Below are 19,399 nucleotides of genomic sequence, written 5' to 3' on the forward strand. Positions count from 1 at the left end.
TCTCCACTGCTCCATGCCTCAGACGCCTCCTGGTGGCCAACCAGCCCCTCTGATCCCTGCTCTGAATCTGCAACCTGCACAGGGTCTTCCGCATCATCCAGGGCAGACTCAAATGACCCCTCACTATTTGAGTCCATCATCAACTGAACCGGATCCTGCTGGGCTACAACACCTCCCCCCCCCCCCCGAAAAAACAGCTAGGCCTTCTTTTTGGATGGTTCTAATTATTGACTCATCTTGCGGCGGTGGTACCAACAGCCCCGCCCAGCAGGAGCCCGCTGGTGGCCCACTTCTTCTGCAGCCCCTTGTTGCCACTCGCATGCATCACCCCGGCCTCTGTTTCGCCTTTAGATGCCTGCCGGAAGGCATCTGCAGCCGATAACAGAGCTCCAGATCCTTTTGGCAGGCATCTGAAGGAGAAATGGAGGCTGGGATGATGCGTGCAAGTAGTGGCAAGGGGCCGCAGAAGACGGCGAGGCAGCTGTCAGGTTGTGCGAGGCCTAGTAAGTATGGCAGCTCCACCACCCTCCATGCCCACCCTAGCTTATTTTTACCTGTGTGCCTCGCCCCACCTTCTGCAGCCCGGGGTGGGCAGGGTCTTAATTAGGGCTAATTTTGTGGGTGGGGCTTAATTTGATCGCATGCGCTCAAAAACGTGACAGGGCTTCTTTTCAAGGTGGGTCGTGGTTTTTTTTTGGAGAAACACGGTATTCATACAGCTCAACAGGGATTGGAGAAACGGCTGTCGTCCAAGTCAATTTTAGCTTTTGAGAGAGAAAATTTGAACTGTTTCAGTTGGAATTTACCTGCCATTCCTTCTTTAAGTGCCTTGTCAGAAAGTGTTAAATCATGAAGAGCTGGGTCTAAAACAGAGGAAAAGAAATGTTAAGTAGTCCAAAGCGAGATTAAGGCCTTCATTTCCCACAGATTCAGCACTGATAAAAAAAAGGAGGACAAAGGACTCTCGATGAGTCAGCAATTGGCCATCGCTGGACCAAGTCTATCTCCTTCACTGACAACCCAGATAATCCCAACTCCTGCAGAAACCAGTACCACAGAAGATTTATTCTCAAGCCACATGACTTCTGCACCCTATTTAAATGATGTTCCTTCCATGAACAACTTTGCACACTATTTTCACTACTTGCTGATAACAGCCTTATCTGGAGAAGCTCAAGGACTGCAGTAGGATATGGCAGGGGTCCCATTACACACGAGGGCAGAATTTGGGGTTTGTAAAGTTTGGGGTGGGGTGGGGTGCTTAATGTCTACATTTAGCTTTAGTAAAGCTATTCTAGTTTTCTGGTTCCTAAACATTGCTGCCTCAAAATGAAGTAAATTAGAGTAACATGTTTCAGGAACTTGAGGCAATAATTTTTTATCTTGGCTCAAAAGATTAAGATTTGAAAGGACTTGTCCTGTATTTGGAAATACTCATGGCAATTGAAGAATTTATTTATTTAGCATATGGCAATCCTAAAGTAGGTCAGCTAGATGAGGGGGGAAGAGAGAGAGGGAGAGAAAGAGAGAGAGAGTGGGAGGGAGGGAGAGAGAGAAAAGAGGAGAAAGAAAGAGAGAGGGAGAGAAAAGAGGAGAGAAAGAGAAAGAGAGGGAGGGAGGGAGACATACAAACAGATAGACAGACATATACGTATATAAATTGAACAAGAATGGTGCTAATATTGATCCTTGGGGAGGCTGTTGTTGAGAATCTTCTCATTACTAATATTGTTTCTTGTAATTATACAGAAATTCCTATTGCTGAGCATGATATCAGTGAGCTGGAATATTTTCTTGCAAGGTGTTACTCGAAGCAATTTACAGATGGCGCCTAGCCTCCAAACAGTGTTGAATGCTATGGTTAGGTCTACAAAAACAATAGAGCTTTTAAATTGTTTTTGAAATCCATCTTCTATGTATGTAGTTAACGAGAAAGCCAAAGGAAGAAATAAACCAACAACAGAAATGATATAAAACACATGAAAAGGAGAAATTACTAATACTGTAATAATTATTGTTTTATTTTAATTTCTTTTTGTATCCCACTTTCATTATTTTTACAAATAACTCAAGGCGGTAAACTCATTCACCACACCTTCCTCTTCCTATTTTCCCCACAACAATATGCTTCAAGTTCAGGAATGTTTTTTGTGATGTTTATTTACAATCCTGGCGTTTTCTTGACTGTTTTCTGAAAAATGATTATTTCTGTTTTGATTTGGTACAGTGGAAGAGAAAGCCTAGAGCACCTAACTGTTTTTCTACAATACTGGCATTTATTTCTGACCACAAACCTATTTTACTTGTTACTCCTAAAGAGGCAAAAATAAAGAGATGCCATTATTCCTTAATTTTCAATAACTTGTAGCTCCATTTGCAAAACAAAATGAAAATCATTTAACATATTTTAAATACTGTATTTTTCGGAGTATAAGACGCACCGGGATATAAGACATTATATTTTTGAAGAGGCAAATTTTTTAAAAAGTAGGTAGATAGATAGAGGGATAGAGAGGGAGAGAAGGAGAAAGAAATACAGTAGGTAGGTAGGGAGAGAAAGTAGGTAGGTAGGTAGATAAAGGGAGAGAGAGAGGGAGAGAGGGTAGGGAGAGAGGGTAGGTAGGTAGGTAGAGGGGAGAGGGAGAGGGAGAGAGAGAGAGAGAGAGAGAGAGAGAAATACAGTAGGTAGGTAGGTAGGTAAGTAGGTAGGTAGATGTTTCCAGGTGTATTTATCCATGTGCTGGAGAAGGAAATCGCTGACCACCTGCAGCACCTAAGACTTGTTTCTGCTGGCACAGGACTTGATCAATGTAATTCTCGTCTATCACTCTAACTAAACAGCTTTCCGAGAGGAAAAAAAAAAGTTTTTGCGCTCTGCAAACGTCCCAAAAACAGCCCATTTTTTGTGAAAACGGGCCCGGTTTTTTTTCAAATGAAAGACATGAATAACCTTGGGTGGGCTTGCAGAGTGCTCCGGAGGGGGCGGGGGTTGAAAAACGAGCAAAAACGGGCCCGGTTTTTGTCAAAAAAAGTGAATGCATAGCCTTATGGAGGCTTATAGAGTGCTGCTGGGGGCTGAGGGGGGGGGGGGAAACGGCCCATTTTTTTCTCATTTCTGCCTTCCCCAGCCCCCAGGAGCTCTGTGAAAGCCTCCATAAGGGTATGCAGGGCCATTTTTGTGAAGGGGGCAGGGCTTCGGGAGGCAAAATAATGCTGTGTTCGATGTATAAGACGCACCCAGGTTTTCAGCCTCTTTTTTGAGGAAAAAAGGTGTGTCTTATACTCTGAAAAATACGGTAATGAATGAATAATGAATAATTTAAAAAGTATTCCTTCATTTCTAGTTTTGTAAGTAAACCAAAAATTGGGGGGGGGGGAGAAATACATTCAAAACAAGACCACAATTTTATGACTTTTGAGCTAGAATATAGAACATAGAATAATAGTGTTTGGAAGTTATTTCAGAGGACTTCTATTCCACCCCCTGCTGGAGCAGGAGGACCTATATCTGTGATGGTGAACCTATGGCACATGTGCCAAAGTGGCACACCTGCCGGAAGTGGCATGCAGAGTCATCTCTTTGTGCACACGAGCCCTCGGCCGTTGCTCTTCCAGGTTTCGGCGCGCCAGCCAGCTGTTCGGTCTTCATGCACACGGGAGCTCTGCAAACTGGAAGAGCAGCCACCTGGTGTGCATGCGAGCACCGGGAAGATGATCTTCTGGTTTCTGGCATACGCATGCATGCCGGCCAGAATGCGTGCCAGAAACCAGAAAACATGCTAGAAACCAGAAAACCAGGTGGCCAGTGTGCATGCCTGCACCGGAAACTAGAAGATCATCTTCCCAGCTCTTGCATGTGCAACCTTGCATGTGCAACGGGTAGCTGCTCTTTAAGCTTCCAATGCATGCATGTGCTCTGGCCAAACATGTGCACCAGAAACTGGAAGACCAGGTGGCCGGTGCGCATGTGTGCACCGGAAACTAGAAGTTCATCTTCCTGGCAACCTATTCCATTGGTTGCTTGCTCTCACCATTAGGAAATTTCTCTTAGTTCTAGGTTGCTTCTCTCCTTGGTAAAATTACACATTGCAATCTCTTTGGGGCAGAGAATCATCTATTGCTTGGTTTTTTTAAAAAGTACAAGTGAAATATGCTATTTATCTATCATCTATCTATCTATCTATCATCTATCTATCTATCTATCTATCTATCTATCTATCATCTACCTACCTACCTACCTACCTACCTACCTACCTACCTACCTACCTATCATCTATCTATCTATCTATCTATCTATCTATCTATCTATCTATCTATCTATCAATCATCTATCTATCATCTATCTATCTGAGAGAGATGCTAACATCTGTATTAGCACAGAAAAAGCCGCAAGTGCATAATTACTGGTGTCTGGAGAATATATCAGCCATTAAGATCCGATTATTATTGCAAAACTTACAGCACTTTGCTCTAACACTAGCTTCAGGCCAGAGATACACAATCTGCATAACGTAGGCCTTGTTCTATGGAAGGGGCAACAAGTCCTCCCTTCAGCAAATGGACAGAAGACCCCTTGTGCCAATTCTAAGGCGGCCTTCTTTTAAAAAAAAATCTCAAGAGAATACAAAGAGGCAAGTGTCTCCTCTCAGCAGCCGCCAAATCTGTCAGGAGGGGCAGCAGAAGGAAGATTTGGAAAATCAGATTCAGAAAATCAGTACTGCTTTAAGAAAGAAAACCAAATCCTACCTTCAGAAATGCTAAGAGCGGTTGGTCTTCCAGAGCATCTAGTCAAGCAACCAGTTTAAGTATACAGTTAGAAATAAATCCAAGTATGTATAAAAGGAACAAATACCTACATTATTTCTTGGGAATTCTGGGAGTTGAAGTCCACAAGTCTTAAAGTTGCAGAGCTGGCTGGGGAATTCTGGGAGGTGAAGTCCACAAGTCTTAAAGTTGCCAAGTTTGGACACCCCTGGTCTAGAATATTTAAATTTGCCTCTTTCCGGCTTATCCTGTTTGTTCACTAAGGGTTTATTTAATTAGAAACGCAACAGTTATTCTAATGTCTGTGAGAGAACTCATTATGTTTAGGTTATACACTGAGTTTTGTCTCTGCAGCACCTCAGATATGAAGCAAACATTTTGCGGCATTTAAAGACTAAAATGTTTTTTGTGAACTGAATTCACTTCAGGACATAATGTTCTCCAAGCTTCATTTCTTAATGACTGCCGGAAATTGCTTCCAAATTGCTTTTTAGCTATTGGGAACCTTTGCAAAGACAGGCGAGCATCAGGTGAGTTTCCTTCAATCCTTTGTAAAAAAAGTTTTAAGTGCAAGGTGAAGGACTTTAATAAAATAAATAAACAGCAAAAGAGAGATTTTAGAACACTGATTTTGGAAGGTTAACCGTGGAATAAAGGGTCCAAGATGGGTTTGAAATAAGGTTTTGAAAATAATGAGAAGAATCCTTCCTGTGGGAAAATGCTGCTTTGAATCCCTTAAAAAAATATGTGATCAAGATCTAGATGCTTGGCAATGTAAAAGTATAATCTTTAATGTCATTGTACTTAAATACAACAAAATTGGTTATGGACACATATTTATGACCGTTGCATTGTCCAGAGGTTAGGTCAGGGGTGTCCAAACTTGGGAACTTTAAGACTTGTGGAATTCAACTCCCAGAATTGTCCACAAGTCTTAAAGTCTTAAAGTTCCCAAGTTTGGACACCCCTGGGTTAGGTAATCATCTTTTGCGACCTTCTGACCAGCAAAGTTAATCACATTCACTTAACAACTGTGTTACTAACTTAACAGATTCACTTAAACTTAAAGGCTATTATGTGCTGTGGGCTACTTTCCTTTGCAACCAGTGGCAAATTTGCCTGACCAGCCAAGACACAGTGAAGATCTTTTTGTTTCATTTATTGCAATAAGCCGGGACAAGCTATCATAGTTTGGTTCTCACCAAAGTTTCAACCCAAGCCATTCCATACGTGTTTCCTGAGACCCTCCCTAAACCTATTACATCACATATCACATGTGCAGTATACCGTATTTTTTGGAGTATAAGACGCACCATTTTTCCTCAAAAAAGAGGCTGAAAATCTGGGTGCATCTTATACATCGAATACAGCATTTCTTTTGCCTCCCGAAGCCCCGCCCCTTCACCAAAATAGCTGTGCATACCTTAATGGAGGCTTTCAGAGAGCTCCTGGGGGCTGGGGAAGGCAGAAATGAGCAAAAAACGGGCCATTTTTTGCCCCCCCCAGCCCCCAGCAGCACTCTATAAGCCTCCATAAGGCTATGCATGCAATTTTTTTGACAAAACACGGGGCCGTTTTCGCGAAAAACGGGCTGGTATTTGCTCCTTTTGGGGGGCCCTACCCCCCAGGAGCACTCGGCAAGCCCCCCCCCCCCAGGGTATTTATGCCTTTTTTTGGAAAAAAATCGGGCCTGTTTTTGTGGAAAACAGGCTGTTTTGGGGAGGTTTGTAGAGTGCAAAAACTTTTTTTTCCTTTTGGAAAGCTCTTTAACTGATTGATGAGAATTACACTGATCAAGGGCTGTGCAAGCAGAAACATCTACCTATCTACTGTATTTCTCTCTGTCTCTCTCTCTCTCTCTTTCTCGATCCCTCTACCTACCAACCTACCTACTCTCTCTCATTTTCTCTCTATATATATCCCTTTATCCCTACCTACCTACCTACCTACCTACCTACCTACCTACCTATGCTCTCTCTCCCTACCTACCTACTGTATTTCTCTCTTTCTCTCCCTATCTATCCCTCTACCTACCTGCCTACTTTTTTTTTATTTGCTTTTTCAAAACCTTGGTGCGTCTTATACTCCGGTGCGTCTTATACTCCGAAAAATACGGTAATTGGCAAATTATGTATGAAAGGTATGTCAACTAAAATTTTAAGCATTCACTTTGCTTACTACTGTGACCCACTTCTTTCTTCTTAGACAAACCATCTATTTTTCGGTACATCAGGTGTGTCAACGCTGAACTGGACCTGCTAGAGGCCATTTCCCTGGTTCACCGTTGCCACACTATATGGGAGGTGGGGGAGGAGATTGGAACGTATCACTAGACACAACATTGAACTTTCTCGTGAGAACCAAGGTCATCTCCTAGATCAGTGATGGCAAACCTTTTCAGCACCAAGTGCCCAAACCAGAACACACGTGCAAGTCCGTGCATGTGTGCATGCCAGAGCGCTGGAAACCCAAAGACCAGCTGGCCAGTGCATCTGCGCATGCCAGTCAGCTGGTATTCATGCACGCTGGAGCACCTGAAACCCAAAGAGCAGCTGGCTGGTGTGTGCATGCCTGTTTTGGGGCCGGTTTTGGCTGTTTTCAGGTCTTTTCAGGCACTCTGGCGCCCATGAAGACCAGATGTCCAGTGCACTGGGCCAGAAGAGCAGCTGGCGATGGCATGCATGTCCACAGAGAGAGCTCTGCGTGCCACTTCTGGCACGTGTACCATAGGTTTGCCATCACGGTGAATGGGTAATGAACCATTGGTAATGGAGGTAAAAAAAGAAGGGTGACTGAGAAGCCCGCCAATTAATCTAATTGGCCAACGTGATCAATGACAGGGAGGGGTGGGGGTGGGGGGTGATTACTGATTTTAATTATGCTGAAACTGCGGGAAGGATTCAGAGTTGGTTTTCAACCAAGTATGCCGATATGGTTTACCCAATAAAGAAGTCCTTTGAGGAAATGTCTGGACTCAAGAGTTTTGATTTGCTTGGGTCGGAAGCTTGACATTGCGCTTGCCGCAATTCATATGTTCCTCTCTTAAGGCTAAGCAAGTGATTTCCTCTGGCAGCTATTTTGCAGCTCAAATGTTTCTGTTCCTCATTCTGAAGTCCCTTCTGGTGTTTAAGCTATGGGTTCTTGGGAATTGCAGGTACTTTTCTGATATTCTATTTACTTCTGCGGTTAAGCTAGCTGTTAACTCTGGCAGTTTTGTACTTTCTGAAGACCCTCCACTCATATTCCCTATTACAACGGTGGCAAGAAAGGTTGTAAAATGGGGCAAAACTCACTTAACTCTCTTGCTTAACAACAGAAACTTTGGGCTCAACTGTGGTCGTAAATCAAAAACCACCTGTAAAGCATAAGCTGAAGGTTATTTGTGAACAATGGACCCAAATGTCCATTATAAAAGTACCTGTCCTTATGGATAGACTGCCTCTAACAGAAGATATGGAAGAGAAACAAATTTTATTGGACAAGACTGATTTGAAAGTGGGTCTTAAAAGGGCAGGCTGCAAGAATGATGTGGAAAAAGATGCTACATTGGTCGTACAAAAGAAACCAACTGATATCTTAATAATTAAAAAGAACATATAAATAACAAACCAAGAGAGTGACCTGGATAACTTTCCTATACTGGATTTAGAAAAGAGACAAAGTTTTGAAACATTTTCTGAGGAGGAGAAAATGAAAAGAAATCAACTTCTACGACAATATTTGAAGGGAATAAAGATCAAGATTGTTAAAAGTAAAAGGAAGGAATACAAAGTTGGTTTATCGAGTTTAAAATAGATATAATACAATACAATACAATAGTAGAGTTGGAAGGGACCTTGGAGGTCTTCTAGTCCAACCCCCTGCCTAGGCAGGAAACCCTATACCGTTTCAGACAAACAGCTATCCAACATCTTCTTAAAGACTTCCAGTGTTGGGGCATTCACAACTTCTGGAGGCAAGCTGTTCCACTGATTAATTGTTCTCACTGTCAGGAAATTTCTCCTCAGTTCTAAGTTGCTTCTCTCCTTGATTAGTTTCCACCCATTGCTTCTTGTTCTACCCTCAGGTGCTTTGGAGAATAGTTTGACTCCCTCTTCTTTGTGGCAACCTCTGAGATATTGGAACACTGCTATAATGTCTCCCCTATCCTTCTTTCTCTTAAGCTAAACATACCCAGTTCCTGCAACCGTTCTTCATATGTTTTAGTCTCCAGTCCCCTAATCATCTTTGTTGCTCTTCTCTGCACTCTTTCTAGAGTCTCCACATCTTTTTTACATCGTGGCGACCAGAAAGTATGTTATCTCTGGTAATACTTAATGGGTGTTTGCTGATCAGGAGTGATTAACAAGGTTTTAAACTTCTTTATATATTTAAGAGGTGAGATATGGGAAGAAAATATAATTTGTCTTATTTTAATAAAAAGTGATCACTTACTAAATTGCTTATACTTATTGTGATGAAGAGGGAAATAATTTATGTATTTCCTTTTTTATATATTCTTATTTCTCTTGTCTATTTTTCCTCCTTTGCACTTCTTTTAATTATTTTTTCAGTTTGCATTTATATTGCGTTTTAATTGTAATGTTTAATACAATTATTATAAAAACACAAACTAGTATTATTTGCTATTGATACCAGACTGATAGATTCATAATTCTCTGATCCTGCATGCATCTTCCTGAAGGAAGGGACAATATTTACTTCCCTCCAGCATTCCATAATTTCTCAAAGATAATACAAAAACCTTTGGCTAGATCTTCAGCAAACTTCTCCAGTGCACTTAGATCCTATTACTTCGGTAAATTTTAATTCATTCAAGGAAAATAGATATTTGTAGACCACATTTCTATGAAACTAAATCATGTTTAGACTGTTCTTCAGAAATGCTTAGTAGAATGTGCATTTTCTTAAATGAAATTAGGTGGAAATGGATATTGATTAGTTTCACCTTTTATTTGCTACTACCTAACATTTTATAATTTTCTCTGAGTAGCTGATACACTTCTCTTTTATACTGAACCTTTCCAAACAGGCTCTTTTGTTTTTTCAAATTTTCTTCATTAATCTTAGCTCACTTTGAATATTATATCACACTATATTAAGGGTCTCCAACCTTGGCAACTTTAAGCCTGGCGGACTTCAACTCCCAGAATTCCACAGCCAGCTTTGCTGGGAATTCTGGGAGTTGAGGTCCGCCAGGCTTAAAGTTGCCAAGGTTGGAGACCCCTGCACTATATCACATTATAGTGATTCTGGGAATAAACCCATAATTCTGGGGGACTTTTCCTTGGTTACTAATTTCCATCTCCTATCAGGTTTTTTAAAATTTTAGGTCTTCCCTAGTTACTGTGCATAAATTGCTTGCTTCTTCTGCTTTTTTTTTTCCAACTGATTTACAATTCAATTTTCCTATCTCCTTTTTTAAAAGGCAGTTCCCCTCCCCCCTCAAAAAAAATAATGAGTTATTCCTCTCAGCTTTTTCCTCTAACACTACTTATCATAGCTCTTGGAGTTCATTGATTTGATTTCAATCCCACCTTTATTAGTTTATAAATAAGTCAAAGGAGTTTTACACATAATGCTCTTTCCTCTTTTTCCCCCACAGCCAACTCTGTGAGGTGGATTGGGTAGAGAGAGTGACTGGTGCAAAATCACCCAACCAGCTTTTATACCTGAGGCAGGATTAGAACTCACAGTCCCCTGGTTTCTAAGACCACTAGCAATAGAAATAGCACGTAGAATTATATACCGCTTCACAGTGCTTCACAACCCTCTCTAAGCGGTTTACGGAGTTAGCCTATTTCCCCCAACAATCTGGGTCCTCATTTTACCAACCTTGGAAGGATGGAAGGCTAAGTCAACCTTGAGCCTGGTGAGATTCGAACTGCCAAACTGCTGGCAGCCTGCAGTACTGCACTCTAACCACTGCGCCACTTTAATTTAACCACATCTACTTTTCCTTAAAATCAAGAATATAAGAATGGTCATTCCCCCACCCCACCCCAATTTTTACAATACAATACAATACAATAGTAGACTTGGAAGGGACCTCGGAGGTCTTCTAGTCCAACCCCCTGCCTAGGCAGGAAACCCTATACCGTTTCAGACAAATAGCTATCCAACATCTTCTTAAAGACTTCCAGTGTTGGGGCATTCACAACTTCTGGAGGCAACTTCTGTTCCACTGATTAATTGTTCTAACTGTCAGGAAATTTCTCCTCAGTTCTAAGTTGCTTCTCTCCTTGATTAGTTTCCACCCATTGCTTCTTTTTCTACCCTCGGGTGCCTTGGAGAATAGTTTGACTCCCTCTTCTTTGTGGCAACCCCTGAGATATTGGAAGACTGCTATCATGTCTCCCCTAGTCCTTCTTTCTCTTAAGCTAAACATACCCAGTTCCTGCAACCGTTCTTCATATGTTTTAGTCTCCAGTCCCCTAATCATCTTTGTTGTTCTTCTCTGCACTCTTTCTAGAGTCTCCACATCTTTTTTACATCGTGGCGACCAGAACTGAATGCAGTATTCCAAGTGTGGCCTTACCAAGTTGTTGTTTGCTTGCTACTTCTGTTCCTTGATTAAAACACTCCCTGCTGGTTTGTAGCAGGACAAGAATGACTAATCCACTCTATGATAGTTAAATTATCAGAAAGCCAAGCCTGGAAATTTCCTGGAAGAACCAGGTTTGAGAGAGTAACTCCCTACAAATGCCACTGAATAAATAAATAAATAAAAGCCTTTCACTATTGTATTAAATTTGACATGGCTACATACCATTCTATGTCAATATTTAGACACCAGGCTATTTACCGTAGATAATTAAGTTGTATCCCTCACCAAATGGCATACTGTAAGTTTCATATTCAATTCACAGTGCTCTATTATCATCCTGACAGCTTATTATCATTTTAGATTTGCCATTTCCTGACTTCACTTCCTTCCTACAAGCAAAGCTGTATAAAGTAAAAATAAAAATGTGCATTGGCAACCCATGATCTTCTTGGCACTCAGCCACAGCTGAGAAGTTCTGATTTGTGTCCATTTTAATTTAGTAAAACATTTTTTTTTCTAATCAATGTTGTGTTATTGTTGTTTTTATACATTTTTATGCTGATAAACTTCTATAGCTACTGAGCTGATTTTCTTAGGCAGCAAAGATAATTAATAAAAAATAAAATATATCATTAGCCTCTTCTTTTAATGAAAGTTTCTGGATGTAAAAAAAATGTAAGCATGAAAAATTTCTAGCAGGCTAAATCTCGATAGTCCCATAAAAAGATGCACAAAAATGTACAGATATGCACAAGAATACCCTCTCATCCATGAATGTACAGTATGAAACATTACAGCAGATTAAACAAAAGCACTTCCTGACCCGCAATTACCTAAATAGCCATAGCTAAACCATAATTAAGCCATGGCTTGCTGAAAAAATTCTAATTGCCTTGGCCATTGATACATGGTCAGTGTTTCTTAGCCGTGGGAACTTTAGCATGGCTGGCTATGGAATTCTGGAAATTTAAGTCCACGTGTTGCAAAGGTTGAGAAACTCTGAGCTATAAACTACCATTTACCTATCTACAGGACAAAGTCGCTCAAATCCGGATGGGATGGGCCCCTTTCAGTGGTCCAGTAGAGACGCCCGTGGCGAGTCTTGAGGGACCGCTTTGGGAGGAGTTTGACTCGGTTGCCATCGAGGATTTGGACAGGTTGCGTGGACGTCTGCGACCCACCACATGTTTATTGGACCCGTGTCCCTCCTGGCTTGTACTGGCATCCTGGGAGGTTATGCGCGACTGGCTCCTGGGCCTAGTGAACGCCTCGTTGGGTGAGGGGTTTCTACCGGCCGCCTTGAAAGAGGCGGTGGTGAGGCCCCTGCTCAAGAAGCCTTCCCTGGACCCAACGGACCTAGTCAATTATCGTCCAGTCTCCAACCTTCCTTTTTTAGCGAAGGTTGTAGAGAGTGTAGTGGCACAGCAGTTCCCACGTCACCTGGAGGAAAATGATTATCTAGACCCGCGCCAGTCCGGCTTCCGACCCGGGCACAGCACGGAGACGGCCTTGGTCGCATTGGTTGATGATCTCTGGAGGGCCAGAGATAGGGGTTGTTCCTCTATCCTGGTCCTATTAGATCTCTCGGCGGCGTTCGATACCATCGACCATGGTATCCTGTTGCACCGGCTAGAGGGGCTGGGAGTCAGGGGCACCGTTTTACGGTGGTTTGGCTCCTACCTCTCTGACCGGACGCAACGTGTGTTGGCAGGGGAGCAGAGATCGACCCGGAGGCCACTCACATGTGGAGTGCCACAGGGATCGGTGCTCTCGCCTCTCCTGTTCAACACATACATGAAACCGCTGGGCGAGATCATCCGTGGTTTTGGGGTGGGATATCATCTGTATGCTGATGATACTCAGCTATACATTTCCACCCCGAACCACCCCAATGAGGCCGTCGAAATGATGTCCCGGTGTTTGGAGGCCGTACGGGTCTGGATGGATGGCAACCGACTAAAACTCAACCCTTCCAAGACGGAGTGGCTGTGGCTTCCGGCCTCCCGGTTCAACCAGTTGCTTCCATCTCTGGCCATCGGGGGCGTGCAACTAGCCCCCATGGAACAGGTGCGCAATTTGGGCGTCCTCCTAGATGCCCAGCTGTCCATGGATGACCATGTAACAGCCGTGGCAAGGGGGGCGTTCCATCAGGTTCGCCTGATGCGCCAATTGCGCCCCTTATTGGACTGGGATGCCCTACGCACAGTCACCCATGCGCTAGTGACGTCTCGCCTGGACTACTGCAATGCTCTCTACATGGGGCTTCCCTTGAGATGCACTCGGAGACTACAGTTGGTCCAGAACGCGGCCGCGCGGGTGATTATGGGGAGGACTAGATACTCCCCTGTAACACCTCTCCTGCGCGAGCTGCACTGGCTTCCTGTGGTCTACCGAGTGCGTTTCAAGGTTTTGATTTTGATCTTTAAAGCGCTTCATGGCACAGGACCTAGTTACATGCAGGATCGCATCCTGCCCCACATATCCCTACGACCAATTCGCTCACACAGAGAGGGACTTCTCCGGGTGCCGTCCGCCAAACAGTGTCGGGGGGGCGACACCCAGGAGCAGAGCCTTCTCTGTGATAGGCCCAGCCCTGTGGAATGACCTCCCCCGTGACATCAGGATTACTTCCGATCTCCGCTCCTTCCGTGTACAGCTGAAGACCCACCTCTTTCAATTATCTGGCCTGGCTCAACCGTAATTTTTCTTACTCCTCCTGACTGTCTTTTTAAATTTTAAATTTTAATTGTACATTGGGTTTCTTACAATTGGGGTATTTTAATGGTGATTTTTAACTGTCTAAATGCTGTAATTTGTTACCTCCTCCGTGCATGTGTGTCTTTGTATATATGTATGTTTATGTGTTTGTACACATGTTTTATGTTCTATATGCTCCATTGTACGCCGCCCCGAGTCCTGTCTGGAAAGGGAGCGGCTAATAAATTCAAATTATTATTATTATTATTATTATTATTATTATTCAAAGCTGTAATAGCTCAGTTCTCATAATATGAAAGGCCAAGGCCAAGCAAATTATATCATGGATTTGTATGTTTTAAGAACCAGATAAAAATTTCACTACGTAGAGAATGTAAGTGGATTCACCAGGAGTGTATTTGGGATTATTACACTGCTACACTTGGTTCTGATACTGTACTGATCCTGAATTCCTGAATAAAGCACCAACTACTGCTGGGTAGATCTCACTAAAAGCAAATAAATCTTGCAAGCTTGACCATCATTGGGTGCTTCCTCACTTTAAATGAATGGAGCAAGTCCCACTAGTGGAGGTTTTTTGGGTTTTTTTAACAAAAAATATATCTTGGCTTTTAGTTCTCAGAAAGCCATTCCCCATACATTCCATTGGTTCAATTCTTTCCAGATGAGCTAGCAGAAATCATAAGTTTAAATAACCAGTCCTTCTATCCTGCTGCAAGTAAATACATCATATGACTAGAGGAAATATAAATCCTTCTACACCAGGAGTCTCTAATTTTTTTGTTTATGGACTTTTAGCTTCAAAAAAAAATGGGGCAGTGATCTGCACATATGTATCTTGGCTTTTATTTATAAATTATGCATATGTACTAAAATATGCACATTATAAAACATACTTCTACATATCTATATCCACACATTAAATATTGGCAGAGTATGAGATAAAAATATAGACATTCTAATATTTTCTTCCGTACTCCAAAGGGGTCATCTTACAAGCCCCATTTCTAAGACCACAATTCTACCAGTGCTTTCCAAAACTAGGTAAATAACCCAAAATTGAATAAATGGGGAGTTAACAACACATGAACCCACTATCCCCATCACAACAGGGATATTTAAATTGACCTTATCACCTACATTGGGTAAAAAAGATTTTCTGATAAGTGGTTTGGAGTAATGAAGGGAAGTACTAGAGCTTATTTTTTTCTAAAAATTATCTTGGAAAAATAAGGGAAAAGATTCCCACCATGGATGGTGACAAAGCTGAAAGTGGTTTCTATTATCAGGTTTTGTTTGGTTTTGTTGACACACAGACCTATGAGTTATTTTCCCTGTTTGAGATGGACAATTATAGAAATGGAACTGAATAACTATTTTTTTAAAAAATAAAAGGGAATCCTGCAGGCCACAGTATCCTCCCCAAATAAATTTTATGGAAGAATGACCACTTCAAGGACCAAACTTCACACCAGAGTTTACAGTCAACAAAACCTTTCCAGCTTAGTAACTTTTCAGATCCGCAGCACTAGGTCATCCCATGCTGGCTGGGGATAATGGGACGCAATTATACAATATATTGGGAGGTGACTTAAGCCTGGCCCAAACCATTACCTTTTGCAGGACGTACAATTCCTGTAGGTCACGCTTAGAAACCTGTTGCCTGGGGGCAAAGTCAATTCTCAGGCCTCTTGTTTGCCTTTTTAACTCCGCCACATTTCAGCACAACGCTCCAGAGCTCACAACAAGGGGACCCTGGGATCATCTGCCCCCAGGATACCTGAAGCAAAGCCAGGAGGCTCTTCCTTGCCCAGAACAGCTCGGCTCCACCTCTGAAGCCCAGCTCCCTCGGGGCACCCGGGTTTTTTTGTTTTGGCCAAGCCCAATTCACCCCCCACCCCCCCACCCATTAAGTATCCTGGCCCCAGATTTGGGGGGGGGGGACAGGAGCGTTGCACAAGCCTGGGCTCGAAGCTCAAATGTGGGCCACCCCCCTCCACCACTCCCACCCCCGTTTGCACAACCTCTCCCACGCCTTTCCCATTCCCACTTGCAGACGTGTGGGTTGCACAGACTCCTGCTATTCAAATCACACTTACGCATCGAAGCCATAAACCTGCTTCCACCCACCTGCCAGCTATGCCCTCTCTCCCAGCTTCCTTGCACCTCCAGGACGATCCGGGCGTGCAACGGCTGCCTTGTACAAGGGACTGCTGCTTGTGCAAAGCCCCGCCTCTTCTAACGGCGCCGGCTAGTCACCGGTCTCCCGCAGCCGACGGCTGGGAGAACGGGGGGAGAGGCAAACAGCGTCGCCCGCTCAACAGCTCTCCTCGAGAAGCACCACGTCCTCCTCCTCCGCCGTCTTGAACATCTGCCGCCGTTGCCTTTTGCTTCTCCCGAAAGCTTTTTCATCCGAAACAGCGGAGCGCCGCCGGGAGATGTAGTTCTTCAGATGACGCTGCCCGTAAGGGCTGAGTTAGAGGCTAGACTACAAGTCCCGCCACTCTCCGCGGGCGGACTGGTTGGGAACCGCCTTTCACGTCATTTGACGAGGGGCGATAGGCTAACGGGTCCGTCAAAGAAAAGGAAAACGTAAACTCTGTACTGGATAGAAGCGTCCGAAAAGGGTCGGTTACGGGTTTCATTTGAATGTTTCTTCCCTCTTGAGAAAATGCTTATTGTAAACATCCTGTTTACAAATCCTATTACAAAAACACGTGAAATCTGCTGACCTCCAAAGATTTGGGAACGCAGCAACCGGCCTCAGAATCGCCAGTTGAAGATAACTGAAGTTGGTAGATGGCTTCTGCCTTTCAAGGTTGACCAACAATAATAAAGAAACAAGAAGACAAGAAATATAGTGCAGGCTAGCACTTGATAATTTCTAACAGTGGCTTTCTATCAAACACATCAATTTTTATTTAATTACTGTCAATGACCACCAACCTCCCTCCCCCACAACCCTGAGAACAAACTAACAGTCGCACGAAACCTCAAAAATGAACACTTTAAAAAAGAAGACTGGGAAGAATTGAATAAAATTGGATAGATAAAATAGAAATGCCAAAGAGCCAGTGCTGTCCGAAGACGTTTCCATGGTCATATGGCCGGCAAGACTAAACGCCAAAGGCAAAGGTGGTTCCTATTTTTTCTACTTGCATTTTTACATGCTTTCGAACCGCTAGGTTGGCAGAAGCTGGGACAAGGAAAGGGAGCTCACTCCGTTATGCGACTCTAGGGATTTGAACCGCTGACCTTTCTGATCCACAAGCTCAGCGTCTTAGCCACTGTGTCCTTTCACCTATTGTAGGACAGGAGAAATAACTCCAGGCAGACAAATTTTACCTTCTATCCAAGAATGTCCCCAAAATAGCTGGCTGGGGAACTCTGAAAGTTGGAAGTCCACATAACTTCAAGTCACCAAGGTTAAGAAACACTGCTTTAGAGAATGCCGTGACGTGTGAATCCAGTTACACTCAAGGAACCATAGTTAATGGAAGAAGCTAAAATGAAGCAAACGGTTGCCCATAATTGCTGAGATAGGCAGCATAAAAATTAATAAATAAACAACCGATTTAATAAATAAACAACTGATTTAGCACACTATCTGAATACCATATTACTGATGGCACTTTATAGATCATATAAAGCAGGGGTGTCCAAAGTTGGGGACTTTAAGACTTGTGGACTTCAACTCCCAGAATTCCCCAGCCAGCTGGCTGGGGAATTCTGGGAGTTGAAGTCCACAAGTCTTAAAGTTCCCAACTTTGGACACCCCTGATATAAAGCGATGACTTCACCTTTGTTTCATACCACACACTAAATGGCAATTATTTGTAGCTATTTTTTTTAAAATACAAGAAAGTGGAGAAAAAATACTCGGTCCCATTTTTCCATTCCATAAAACACTTTTATTTTGCTCGACTCAAAACGTTCTTGTGTAATACTGTATACATCTATCTTTCTAGACATCTTATTGAAACATTTTATTTAAATACATAACATTGTTTTTTAAAGTTTTTTTTCCTGAAAAAGTCCTGTTTTTCTGCGCTGCTCCCTCCCCCTCCCCACTTTTAAATAAACATTTAGGCGTTCATGTTTCAAAGCAAATTGGCCCCTAATAGAAAGAATAGGACTTCTTTTCCTTTAAAAAAATAGAAATTACCATTTTACACAACAAAACATTCAATGCAAACAGAAGCTGTTCTTTACCCCTAAGTCTAAAATTATTTTCCTGTCTGTACTTTAATGCGTGTGTATGTGTGTGATGTATCCTTCCCCACCCCTGCTGGCTGAGGACTATGGGCCCTGAAGTCAACATTTTTGCAGGGCAACAGGTTGGGAAGATTTAATGAATGCACATTTATGGTACCATATGTTTCATTCAAAACATAAAGCATAAAAACCAGGTTGCAGATGTATGGATTTTTCTGTTTGCACCAATATTCACAAGTATAAATATTTTATACCAACCAATCTTTTTTTTCTCTTCAAACATAGTAGTGTGAGGGTTCTAGGGGTGTTAAAATGTACATCTAAGCTTTCATTTTTTTAAAAAAAGAATTATATAGGTATATATGCATGTGTTTATGTAGAACTATATAGAAATCATCACTTAGAAAGGAATGGCCTCTCATTGTATGGCCTGGAAATTCATGTCATCTTTATAAACTCCTGAAAATCTGTTGCCCACTAAGTTTTCTTTCTTTGTAACCTTCCCCCCCCCCCCCCCCCGGGTCCATAGTGATCATGAGCTAGAAACATATATCATTTTTGCTTTCTAGAATTTGAGCATTCGGAAGATTTCTTCCAGGAATCACGTTCCAGAAATATACAGGCATGTGTGGAGGTGCTGAGTTTCACATTCAGCAATTCTCTGCTGCTCTGTCGCCATTTTACTGCTCAGAATCAAATTCCAGATTTTGGATGGTTAACAACAGAAAAAGGGATTATCTATTCTACAAACCTAATGCTTGTTTCAAACAATTTTGGTTGTTGTGGTTTTCCGTAGTCAAGCCCAGCAATTATACTTGAACAAGAGGCTTAAAATTGTTTTTTTTAAGAAATGCACCCCAAATCATAGGCCTTTTAATTCCCTGGGAAAAGGAATGATTATTAAATCAATCTCTTATACCATAGTTGGAAAATTTGCCTCAATTGCTGCCTATTGTCGATAGGCTCTAAAATACATGACATTTGTTTCTGGTTAATTATTAGAGCCCACTGCATTTTGGTTGGAAAAATTTAAGCCATGGACCAATGAGCTGAGACCAACTGTTACAAAGCAGAAAAAAAAATGAAAACTGTCTCTGGATTTTAACCTCATAAAAGCTCCAATCTCACCATATGATAGAAACAAGTTGATACGTT

General features: G+C 42.4%; 1 protein-coding gene across 2 annotated transcripts in view; it reads right to left on the reverse strand.

Annotated features, from left to right (window-relative positions):
- SCAMP4 (secretory carrier membrane protein 4) overlaps positions 1 to 16,531 on the reverse strand; it is a 33,729-nt gene extending 17,198 nt beyond the window's left edge. The window contains exons 1-2 of one of the 2 annotated variants that reach the window (XR_014174159.1): positions 16,160 to 16,531; positions 807 to 863 (exon numbers count right to left, since the gene is read on the reverse strand). Coding sequence is in view for 1 of the 2 variants with exons in the window: in XM_081939247.1 (XP_081795373.1) it covers positions 807 to 813 (7 nt within the window). In the remaining variant the exon portion in view is untranslated. Of the gene's footprint in view, positions 1 to 806; positions 864 to 15,643; positions 15,666 to 16,159 lie in introns of those variants that run through there. The other variant, XM_081939247.1, reaches the window with a different exon arrangement.
- Between the last annotated feature and the right edge of the window lie 2,868 nt (positions 16,532 to 19,399).

Source organism: Natrix helvetica (assembly GCF_964273705.1).
Source record: "Natrix helvetica genome assembly, chromosome: 1".
Classification (NCBI taxonomy): domain Eukaryota; kingdom Metazoa; phylum Chordata; class Lepidosauria; order Squamata; family Natricidae; genus Natrix; species Natrix helvetica.